This window comes from Cannabis sativa, chromosome 4, assembly GCF_029168945.1.
Source record: "Cannabis sativa cultivar Pink pepper isolate KNU-18-1 chromosome 4, ASM2916894v1, whole genome shotgun sequence".
Classification (NCBI taxonomy): domain Eukaryota; kingdom Viridiplantae; phylum Streptophyta; class Magnoliopsida; order Rosales; family Cannabaceae; genus Cannabis; species Cannabis sativa.
Window position 1 is genome coordinate 39,840,681 of NC_083604.1, and position 12,204 is coordinate 39,852,884.

Genomic DNA, 12,204 nt, shown 5'->3' on the forward strand with positions numbered 1-12,204 from the left:
TGAAAACGAACACAAGTGTGTACACGCTTTGCTCACCTTATTATTCAAAAGAAACGTGGAGGAAGATTTACGATGATACCATCAATCTTGCTGGTGACGAGGATGATTGGGTTCTCCCAGAACACATCAAGAATATGAAAGTTGGGGTACCTGTGGAAAAGAAGCCTGTAGGTCGTCCAAGAAAAAGCAACGCTGGAAGAAGACGGGAGAACCGTTTCCCGTCTGGTGATAAAAAAGGTTCTGTACCACGAAACTGCAGCCGCTGTGGCAGTTCAGGCCACAACAGAGCAACATGCAAAGCCCGCATCTGAGGCGTCTTGTACGTATTCGTTGGGAAATTTGATATATTGTAATGATGCATATTTTGTCATAGTTATTTTTGTTGAGGTTGAATATTTTTCAAATATTTTAATTATTTTTAGGTTTAATAGTTATTTTTGTTGAATAATGTTGATATTTTATATTTGAAACCACGAATAATTATCAAAATTTGAACGAAAAGAAAATCTATATATACATAACTGTAATGTTAATTACACAAAATATACAATGTCCCAATAATTACACATATAATCGTGACATTTTGGTAAAATAAATCGACACACCACCGTTGACGAAACATGGCTATCCGGTCTGGCGTCACATCGGTCAATCCACGCTGCATCATGAGATGCTCCACATACTCAATGCAATACACGCCACAATGACAGACGCTGGAATCACAGTCGTAGACATTAATTTTCCACAGCTTTATGTCGACTTCAACTGTGACCCAGTGCCTTGCCGTGGGAAGGTTCAGAACGAAGTAAATAAACTCGTTACCCCTCCATCTCTCAAAGACTTGGGACTGTAATTACAGAGAACAACGAAACAATTAACAAACCATAATAATCTTCCCAAACAATTAACATTTAAAATCTTACTAAAACAATACCTTATGAGCCCCTGTGCAGTAGTCCAGGATATAATCCTCCCATTTCAAGTTTTTCCTCGGACCCTTGTGGCTCGTCCATGCACTGCTGATCATGGCGGTCACGAATGTGGAGAGAATGATACCCTTATGAGGAAATGTGAGTGGATAGTCGGTGCGTCGCCTCCTCAGCATATGCATTGCTGCATCTATATGCTGCATATAAAGGGAAATGTCAGTTAAACAAAAAAATATATTAATTGCACATAAAGTTGTAAAGTGAAGTAATATTATAAAATACTTTACTTACGTCATCTGTAATCCATTCCTTTGGTGTGAGCATTATCCAAAAGAATCCTGGACCGTAATCACCACTTCTCAAATCTCGAAGTCGGTGGTTCGGAATGAGTCCAACACACCACTTTCGGAAAGTGGTTAACAATTTCTCATCCGGTGGCTCCAGGGGATCAAAAGTCGAAGATGGCCTATGTCTCCTCTTCATCTCCGTATAGTCACCGAACCGTACAGGAGGCTTTCTCTTCCTCTTCCAACTCTTAACCACTGCAGGTTGTGCCTCTATGGACAGAATCTCACCCTGCGACTCGGTGTCATGTACATGGATAAGAGGTTGTGCCTCGATCGGAGTCGCTGGAGCTCCCTCATAAGGATCGTAATCGTCGGGGAAGACCTCATCCTCTTCTACTGGGGGTGAAGCAGCTGGCGGTGGGGTAGATGGATCTGCTGGGGCCTCCGGTGCTGAAGCTGTCGCTGGCGGACGATTCAACATGGCCAATATGTGTCTGAGCTGTTCCATAATTACGTTCTGACCACCCTTCAGCTCTACATGGCTGGTCTCGTATGCCTTCTTCAGCTCGACATGAGCAGCATACAGACCCTGAGTGTCAGCCTCGATCCTATCCAACCGAGCCACTAAATCAGTGTACTCGGCACCCCGAACGCCTGATGAAGATGGTGCACTGGGCTGAGGTTCTGAACCAGTGGCCTGAAAAAATATATATAAAAAAAATACGGTAAGCATACGATAATTCCACAATGTAACAAATATCACAAAACAAAAATAATAAAAAATAAAGACATAAAAAAAAGTTCCAAAAATTGGTACCTGAGTGTCTCTTTCCTGAGTGTCTGGGACCTGAGTCTCTGGTACCTGACTACCTTCCTCAGCCTCTGTGTCATCCACAACATCATCAACCAGGTTCTCCACACCATCGTAAGATATTGTCCTCACAAATGCCTCCTCCTCTGTCCGTGGAAGTAGCCCCTTCACCACTTCCAGATTCTGTTTATGGTTTAAAAAATATCAAAATAAAACCATTTAGCATTTATTACAAGCATTTATGTTAAATAATTATTCAGAACATAAGTGAAAATCATACCCGTCTAGAAAATAATGCGCTGACGTCTTTCTTCCCAATATCGTCTTTGCTCGTCCAACTAAGCATCCTGGGGAACCGAATCCCGTGGTTCGTGCCATACCTCTTGCCAACCTCCAAAATGGCCTCGTACGCCCAATATTGGACTGCAGGTGCGAAGCCATATGCTGTGTATTTGCACTCGTGCTGAACATCCGAACTCAGCTTCTTCTCGTAGTTGGCATTCTGTTTCAACATGTCTTTCTGAAGCGAGTGCATGAGTCTGGCGAATGAGTGCTTCCCCCAAGGAATCCGGAAGAAGAACTCGAGGTCTTCCACATATCTAAGTATGTGAGGCGTGATCAGCGCGTTGGCCTCGAGGCCCAGAAGCACTGACTCCACAAACAAGCACAAGCCGAGCTTGTACAAGTCTTCCGGGTTCTGGCAGTTTGTGAACTGAAGTTGGAGTGCTTCTGTCTTCACACTATCAGACCGGTTGAAATATTTGTTGATCAATCGGTCTGACCCCGAGCGCGCGACCTGCGCAGCCTTCTCCTCTTCTGTTGGCCCCGAGGAGAAGTCCAAACCCGTAATGAGTGCAAACTCCAGCACCCCGAATCGGACCTCCTTTCGACCAACATAAAACCTCATCCTCAACTCCTCCTGAGCATCCACTTTCATTTTGTGGAGCATCAGCTGGTGAAATAACACCGAGGAGAATGTCAGTGGTACGGCATTCCAGAAGCTCCCGAAACGGCTTTCCTTCGCCGTGTTATTAAGGTTGAACTCCTCAAACCGAGCTTTGATTTTTGCAAAAATTCCAGTGCCCCTATATGTGACGCGGCCAGTGAAATGCTCGGGTGCTGGAATAATGAGTCTGGGAGCCATCTGAAAAATCAAAGACCAAACAAATTTAAATGTCAAAAAAGTTAAGAAATGTCGACATAACATCGACATCATGTCGACATTCTGTCGACATTATCAAACATTCATAACTGGTCGACAAATCGTCGACATACAATCGACATGCTATCGACATTATCATAAGAGCAGTGACAAACGACCAACATCGACAACTTATCGACATACAGTCGACAAATCGTCGACATTATACCAATTAACTACCAACAGAATCAACTCTAACTTCCCTATCGACATACTGTCGACAAATTGTCGACATTCTACAGTAAACTACCACAATAATCAACTACAACTTATTATCGACAACCTATCGACATACTGTCGACAAATTGTCGACATTCTAACAGTAAACTACCAAAAAAATCAACTACAACTTATTATCGACAACCTATCGACATATAGTCGACAAATTGTCGACATCACATGGCAAAACTACATAACATCAAACAAAGGTAAACCATCGACAAATTGTCGACATGATGTCGACAACCTGTCGACAACAATGTTCAAACACATAAACAGAAACCTATACATATCGATATCCTATCGATATCCTATCGACATTTCATCGATAACGATGTAAAAACACACAAACACCATTGAAACATATCCAACATATACAACCTACCACAAGAAAGAGCACAAAATATACAAAAATTCCACTAATTTCAACAACATGCAATATTTCACATCCAAATCTATTAAAAAATTAATTTTTTTTTGAAAAAGAAAAACTTACCTTTGACTGAGCTTTGTGGTGGTGGCGACGGTCCGTGGTTGTGGTGGCGATGGCCTGTGTTGGGTTTCGACGAGCACGGGTACTGGCGATGGCCTGTGTTGGCGACTGTTCGTGGTGGTTTCCACGAGCACGGGTCGAATTCAAGACCGACCGAGAGAGAGAGAAAGAGGAAAAACAGAGATCGATAGAGAAAGAGGGAAAAATCGAGTGGGAAGAGAGGGAAAATGCGTGGTCGTCGTCGTCGTTCAACTGCTTTGTTTTTGGGCAGGGACGAAGAGGAAAAGTCGGAGAGAGAGTGGGAAAGACAGAGAGAGAGGGAAAGAGAGAGTGGGAAAGAGAGAGTGAGAAAATTAAATGTAAGGGGTATTTTGGGTAGAATTTGAAAATAGTGGAATTGTTTTGTATAAATTAGTAAGGGGTATAAAATTTGATATGAGATATATTATTAAGGGTAAAAAATGAAATTTCCCTTATAGTATGATTTATTATTGTTTGTGGTATTTTAGCAAAGCAACGAGAGTCCAACTTCTCTTTCAAGAAATTCACTAGTTGATTACTTTGATTAAATTTACACTGAATTGAGTGGAGAAAGTATATCTCATTTGTCAATCATATAAAATAGATTAAACACAAAAAATAATTATTATTTACAGCTATGCAAAGAAATCCTCCATTAGTAAGAAATAAGAAAATATATTTATATATATATATTTTGCATTTTTATGAAATTTTACGCAATTAGCGCTGCAACTTAAATTGTAACAAAAAATCGTATAGAAACTCTTATTGCAACTAGGGCTTCAACCACTTTAGAAACCCAAACTGTAAATTTGTAAAAAAAAAAAATTAAAGAAAATATTATATAGAATAATTCCCCTAAAAAATTTTTTTAGAGAGAATTGCTAAAAAAAATTATTGGTACTTAACATTATTTTTAGCATAATTAAATATCAATTTTATATAACTTAAAAAATAATTTTAAAAATATATAACAACCAATAATAAAATATCACAAATAAAAAAATACTAGACATGAAAGAAATAACCACGATAAAATCTAAATAAATAATTAAATAAGAAAATTAGTATCATACTCCACACCACATCATAAAAACATACACTCGGCAAGTTCAACTAATCAATTGCTAAAATAGATGCTTTCACCTAAAAAAAATCCAATATATATAAATAGTAATATATCTTATGTACTATTTTTTATAATTAAATATTATTATTTAGTTTCGTTACCTTTCTATGCCATGGCTGCTGTCTCCAAATTCTTCTCCAATCTATACACCATGTCCTTGGTCTTCTTCACCCTCTTCCTCCTCGAAATCCTAACTCTAATACGCTCTCTCATCGGCTGGAAGACAAGCCCCGATAAGCGTGTGATTACCACCGCCCAGTACCTCAAACTAATCGAAGAGAGAAATCCCACGACTTGCTTCAGCAGAAATTTTTACCAAGCTGGGTCGCCACCGCCGGCGCCGGACTTGGTTGTGGAATGCAGAGTTTGCCTGTCGGAATTCGAAGATGGGGAGAAGATTAGGAAGCTGCAATGCGACCATGTATTCCATAAGGAGTGCTTGGACACGTGGCTTCAGCAGTTCTGCGCCACGTGTCCCCTTTGCAGGACTAAGGTATTGCCGGACGAAGTCGTTGCGAGCTACCGGCGAATGCGTAATCAGGTCGAGTACGATGGGAACGATGAGGAGCTGATTTTCTTGTTGTCTGCATTACATGGTAATAGTTTTCACAGATTATATTTTTGATTTAATCCTCAGATTAGTTTTCAATATATATATAAATAATTTTGCTTCTCTAAATCTTTTTCTTTTGTTCAAAAAAAAAAAAAAAAAAAAACCCTTTTAGTCTTTGTAATAACTTTTCTTTAAATTATTCAGGGCTTCCATTATTCAATTTGATGAAATATTGGAGGAATTTTTGTATAGTTTTCCTGTGTAAGGGCATGTAACTTTTTTTGTCTATATATAATTAATTGAAGAAAATTATTAATGTTTAATTTAGGTAAACTAATTGATTAGGCGTATATATGAAGGTTCAGTTACAATCTTGGAATATGTACTTTCATAATTAATATTTAAATACACCAATCCTCTTAGTTGTCTATTACATGCAATATAAATTACTTTGGGTTTGAAAGAAAGATCAAATTAATTACTTACTGTTGCTAGTCTTTAGTCTTTAGTCTGCAGTGAAAGTGATGTAACTAAAAGTAATTATTAGGGGGATGGTCTAGGTCCTTTGGATAATGGATAAATATAATAAAGCTTTTAGTTTTGAATAAACGGCATTAATGGCAATAACCAAAAGATTATCTCATCTCATTTCAGTTAGCATATATAAACAGTTCTATGGAAATTTTGGGCAAAAACAAAGATAAAAAAACACCTCAATAGATTTCAATTACAAATATCATTAATTCAATTGATTATGGCCTGTGAGTGGACCTCATAGATTTATGAAAAAGTAGAGTGAAGTGATCGTGATTTTATATATTATATATTATGAAAAAAAAGAGTAATGGATATTGGCGAAGAGGTAGACCAGTAGAAGAGTTCAACTTCATGTGATGTTGTCTCAAATAATGGATGGAATCAAACATAAATATATTGATACATATTATGGCAACTTACTATTGGAGACAATTGCTCTTATGTTTCCTTCGATAATATCCTTGGACTATTCGTCATTTCTCTCAAGTCTCAATCACACACACGTACGTATTAACATAAAGTTGAAAATTCTATTCACGTGGACATAGGCCACTACTGCCGGAGTGGGACTTGGCTTATAATTAATAACGCAGCTATATAGTCATGAGAGTGGTATAATGAAATAGCAATTTAGAAATTACAAAAGTAGTAACTAAACTACGAAATTCAGGCCATCATAAATGATTATGATTCCATCTAAACCACTTCTAAAAGTTGAGAAGAGGCATGTCCTACACCAACAGAGGATCGAAGAACTAGAAGATTTATGAATTAGTTATTGGATTGCATTCAAGCAATTAGATTGAAGCATGTGGCAGCTGCTTCAGCGACTATGAGTAGTCGATGCTACTATGTAACTATATATTCCCATTGTTATCCACCACAGCATCAATCCTAATCATCAATAATTATCCATCCCAGTGGAGGATGAAACCATTTTTGAGCTCGATTGTGGCCCAACCACATGGTGGAGTAGTACTTTGCCTCTTGGAAAACGAGATAGGAATCAAGAGCCCACTCTAGTGTGTGCTCGTCTTCCAACCCATGCATTTCCTCTCTTGAGCCCATATCTTCCATCCATTCTAAAGTCTCCACATCACGGTAATAATTTTTTCAATCTCCAAAGGTTTCAACACATCATTAAGATCTGGGAGAAATTGAAACTATCATGGGGGGAAACACCATGAATTGAATTGAGCTCGAAGAGTTTTCTGACCTCCCTATTAGGCTTACAATCTCACACAACATGTAAAGTGGAGTCAACCTCATTAATTAGCACAAATTTGATAAGTACTATCCAACTAATTAAAGTGGTGTCTAGCCAAGTTCATTCTACACGGTTTCCAATCATGTGAAGCTTAATATGAATCTTTTAATTTCTCGGGATCCTTTTGTCAAAGTAAATTGCATTTTTTGCCTTCCCCATGACCTTTTCCACACTACAACAAAAAGTGTTTTAGTATAAGTCATCATTGACAGTGAGAATTCGTTAACGAAATATTAAAAATCAAATGTAATATTCAGAAATTTTAGTTAAAAAACAATCAAAGAAAACTCTTAAACTCACTCCAAAAAATTACTATTTCATTGATTTTTTTTTTAAAAAATATCCCTTTTTTTAAAAGACCTATCTATAGTGTATTTCATGCAATTTTGAATTCCATCTCGTCTTCTAGTTTTGAGTGTCAAGCTGTTTTCATACTAAGTAGACTAGTAACTCAGATAGTTTGATGTCCTGGTACTTTTAATAGGACAAAAATTCTCTCTTCTATTTGTACTTTGGTTGAGGTAAGCTTTGTCTTCATTATATGTATTTATTGTGTGGTCGCTATCTCGTCTGTAACATCTTTGCTCAAACGGCCCTAGCTGTGATCATTGCTCATCATCTCTTGTGATTGTCAGGTTATGTTTACATTCAAGACGTCCAGGTAAAGTTTAAGTGTGAGGAGAAAAAAGAGGTAAGAGGACGAGGGGTGTAGGGCGGGGAGGCTGGGCACAAGGGTAGCTGGGCGCGAGGAGGTTGGGCACGCGGAGCTTGGTGCATAGGGAGATGTGATAGGGGACAAAAGCAAAAAAAAGTTGGGGCCACCCATTGTCCCTTTTGTTTGTTTTGGAAATCTAATTATTTCCTCCCTTTACTTGTTGTTCAAAGGAATATTCATTTATTGAATTTTCGTGGTTAACACTTGCTCCCAGTCTAAAAATGCACTTTTAAGCGGTCTTTTTGACTACAGTTGTCCTCTGGGCCCTTTGCGGTGCACCTCGTCTGGTAGATCATCTAACATGACGTGTTGAAATATTTAAGAGAACATTCAATGAAGTAGGTGAGTCACATATTGCTTCTCATCTGTCCATGTGACTAATCACCATCCATTGATCTTACATTGATCCAATAGTTAGTATTTTCTTCTTAACCCTTTAAATAGGCTTCCACTCCTCCACTTTCATCTATCCCTTTCTCATTCTTACTTCCCATCATTTGCCATCCATCTTTGCTTTATATTTCTTCCAATCTCCTCCTACATTCCAAGCCATTTAAAGTTTGTCTTCTCCTCGAGTTCTGACGTAGCGAGTCCCTTCTTACACATGCCAACTTTGTATAGTACCTTCTCCATTTGTATTATTTTTCTTTTATATTTATACACCCACCATTCATGTCAATACACATCGTATTTATAATAACCCTCGTTATAGGTTTTAGTTTGAGTCCCCCTACTAATCATGTCCATTCATGCGCTCCTCTCTTTTTTTTGTCAGGTGACTAGGCGTGGGTCAAAGGCGACCCCCTTGTAATAGAGTCATAGTTAGTGTTGTGTCTCCACACATGGCCAGCGGGAGTTGGTGTTGGAAATATTTTACCAGGATCTTAGATCTACTCACAAGTATGTTTATTAACACCCTAAATATGAACTTTCTAAAACGATGAAATAAACGGATATAAAGTTTAGGAAACCTTACATTGGGTGCAGCGGAACATAATGACTCCTTCCGTTCAGATATCTAGCCCTTGATTCCTTTCTGTAGCAGAGCATTATCAATATCTGAACCTGGATCTCTTTCTCTGAATCTTTGATGCTGAAACCTCCTTCTTGCTGAAAGTCTTTCTTCACGATCTTCCTCACTATGATTGAGGTATCACTTGCTGTGTGTGGGCACTACTCATACACTAAGAATTTCAAAATATTGAAGAAGAAAAGAAGAGAGTGAGTGGTCAGCCAGATAGGGAGAGAGAAGGCTCAGTTTTTTCTGAATCAGAAGTGTCAGAAGAAAAGTGTAAATTTCCTGAAGCCTTCACTATCTATTTATAGCATTCCACTAGGGTTAGGTTTGAATTATTTGGCATTAAAATAATGAAAAAATCAGTTTAAATTTCCTACAAAAGTGGCCGGCCCTATACTAGTGGATTTGGGCCTCACTTTTTGCAATTTTGCAGTTTTACCTTTTCTGCATCTGATTTTCCCAAAAACGCTAATTTTCTAATTCAACCATTTAAATGCCAATTCTAACTATTTAATAACTATAAATAATTATTAAATAATATTGTCATTTATCATATTTATTAATTGAACCATACAAAGTATCATAATTAACAAATATGCCCCTATAAACTCTTTCTTTACAATTTCGCCCTTACTTAGTGAAAAATTCACAAATAGACATAGTCTAATTTGAGAATTATGATTGATCAATCAAAACCAATTATATGAGTCTTACAAGCAATATTATCTCAACTAGTGCGGGGACCATGGGTCTATATAACCGAGCTTCCAATAAGTAGATCAAGAATTTAGCACTAAAATTCACTAACTTATTAATTCTTCGTTCAATCCACGCATAGAACTTAGAATTGCACTCTCAGTATATAGAATGCTCTATATGTTCCACCATATAGACGCATCATTAGTTATCCATCGTTATAATCCTAATGTGATCACTGATCCTCTATATGAATGATCTACACTGTAAAGGGATTAAATTACCGTTACACCCTACAATGTATTTATTCCTTAAAACACTTGACCCCGTATAAATGATATTTCAGCTTATGTGAAATGAGTACTCCACCATTTATGTTCGTTTGGTCAAGCTCGAAGGAGATCATCCTTTGCTTACTATTCGCCAGATAGAAGCTATAGATTCCATGTTTATGTTAGCGCTCCCACTCAATTGCACTACCGTGTTTCCAAAATGTACGTATCACCCTGACCTAAAAGTAGGCTTAACTAACAAATCAAAGAACACGAATAGCCTTTCAAGATTGAGCCTAATCATAACAGGATTAAGAACATTTGATCTAGGATCAACTAGGCGATATTGACTTGAATAGATTTTACGGTAAGTTTAATAAATCTAAGTCAAAGTTCAATATCGGTCCCTTCCGATGCATACTCCATGCATCCAACCTGAGCTTTACTTTAACCAATGCTCTGGAAAGAACATAGCACTTCTCCAAATGCAAGTAAACTCTGTTGTAGATTATCATATCAGTAAAACTCTATGTCTGATAAATCTAGGAAACTTTATTCACATAGTCATGTTTACTTTCCAATGTGTTGACGGCACAATAAACAGGATCAAGTATGTGAAAAGGGTTTCAGATGAATTTATACATTATGTACATATAATCATGAAATAAATCATGTGAACCATGCAACATTAAATATTATTTCTGATCTATATTAATAAGTAAATCTGATTATATTGAAAAGAGTTTTATTTAGGGCATAAAACCCAACAAACTCCCACTTGCACACTAATATAAAACAAAAAGTGCGTTTCAAATAATCTCAACACCTTGATATACAAATCAAGTGTAGTAGTAGTAAACTCCTCGTAATAGGATCTGAAAGGTTGAATTAAACACAACCTTTTATCCACCATTGCTCTTCCTTTAATCACAAAATCATTGATAATGTGAAATTCCTCTCTATATGTCTACTCTCTTGGGATACTGGATTCTATACCTTTGGCAACTACTTTTGGTTAATCAGGAAATTAACACTAGTAGTTTAAGGCAATTTGGAATGGTGCCAAAGATGTATAGAACTTTCCTTAGACTGAATAAGTACCTTTCCTGCAGCTTTAATATTCAGTCTCTCTCTGGTCGACCTACAGATTTCAGATAGGTTTTTACACTTCTCCAAAATCACTATTCCACCCCCAGAGTAACCACCATCTTATCAGAAAGATTTTCTAGCACAAAGGCAAATTTCGAAATCTGATGTGGTGTAGTCTAAGAGTTTTAAACACACTCTTATAGACTAACATATAGTTCCTCTTCTTAATCTTAGGATTTACTTGATTGTCTTCTAATGTTCTTCTTCTGGATTAATCTGATACCTACTCATTACTCCCACTCAACAGCAGGTGTCTGGTCTAAGGCATACAAAAGCATATCTAAGACCTCTCACTGTTGATATAAGAAATTCTTTCATGGCTTTATCTTTTCTGGAATAGTTAAGACTTTTCCTTAGATAAATAAAATCTATACCTAAGAAGTTGTGAAGCTTCTATAGATTGCCATTAGAAAGAAAATGCTTCAGCATCTTACTAAAGTAAGTTGCTTGCGTTAGAGTAAGTAATTAACAGGTATACCACAAGCTATAGGTTTAGATAAACTCAAACCTATAATACTAGGAACAGGAAGTTTGTTAAGTCCATTGAATAGACTTATAAACGAAAATTTCCTTTTATGTCCTTGTATTAGAAAACTTTAGGTTATTCCATGTGACTGGATTAAACCATAGTTCTTTTGGCTTTCTTCTTAGTTTCTTATCTTGACAATCCATTAATTTTTTAAACTCACAATGGATTTTAATCACTAGTGTCTCCCAATTCATAAGAAGGTGAGTTCCTAGAAACTCTCCCACTACGACAAGGTACCGTGAATTATGTCAAAGAAAACAAATGGTATTAACCTCTTTGGTTGTGACAAGACAACAGAGGCAGTGGGATCATCATATGTCATATAAGATGATAGAACACTTTTGGAATCAAGAAAAATATCTCCTTTATTTGCTACTT

General features: G+C 37.2%; 2 protein-coding genes across 4 annotated transcripts; one reads left to right on the top strand and one right to left on the bottom strand.

Annotated features, from left to right (window-relative positions):
• Window positions 1-520: 520 nt before the first annotated feature.
• LOC133037186 (uncharacterized) lies at window positions 521-4,946 on the bottom strand. Of its 3 annotated transcripts, none has more exons than XM_061114044.1 (5): window positions 3,944-4,946; window positions 2,308-3,171; window positions 1,221-2,210; window positions 935-1,126; window positions 521-847 (listed from the first exon to the last, which is right to left on the bottom strand). In XM_061114044.1, exons 2-5 carry the CDS (start codon window positions 3,169-3,171, stop codon window positions 530-532), a joined length of 2,364 nt encoding a protein of 787 aa, XP_060970027.1. In that variant the 5' UTR covers window positions 3,944-4,946; the 3' UTR covers window positions 521-529. The 3 variants fall into 3 exon arrangements, with proteins under 3 accessions (XP_060970027.1, XP_060970028.1, XP_060970026.1); XM_061114045.1 differs by lacking the exon at window positions 3,944-4,946 and having other exon boundaries at window positions 1,221-1,913; window positions 2,034-2,210; window positions 2,308-3,907; XM_061114043.1 differs by lacking the exon at window positions 3,944-4,946 and having other exon boundaries at window positions 2,308-3,907.
• Window positions 4,947-5,069: 123 nt separating this feature from the next.
• On the top strand, window positions 5,070-6,012 carry LOC115713587 (receptor homology region, transmembrane domain- and RING domain-containing protein 2). Its single transcript, XM_030642075.2, has one exon. The coding sequence runs from the start codon at window positions 5,098-5,100 to the stop codon at window positions 5,713-5,715; it is 618 nt and encodes a 205-aa protein (XP_030497935.2). The 5' UTR covers window positions 5,070-5,097; the 3' UTR covers window positions 5,716-6,012.
• The last annotated feature ends 6,192 nt before the right edge of the window (window positions 6,013-12,204 follow it).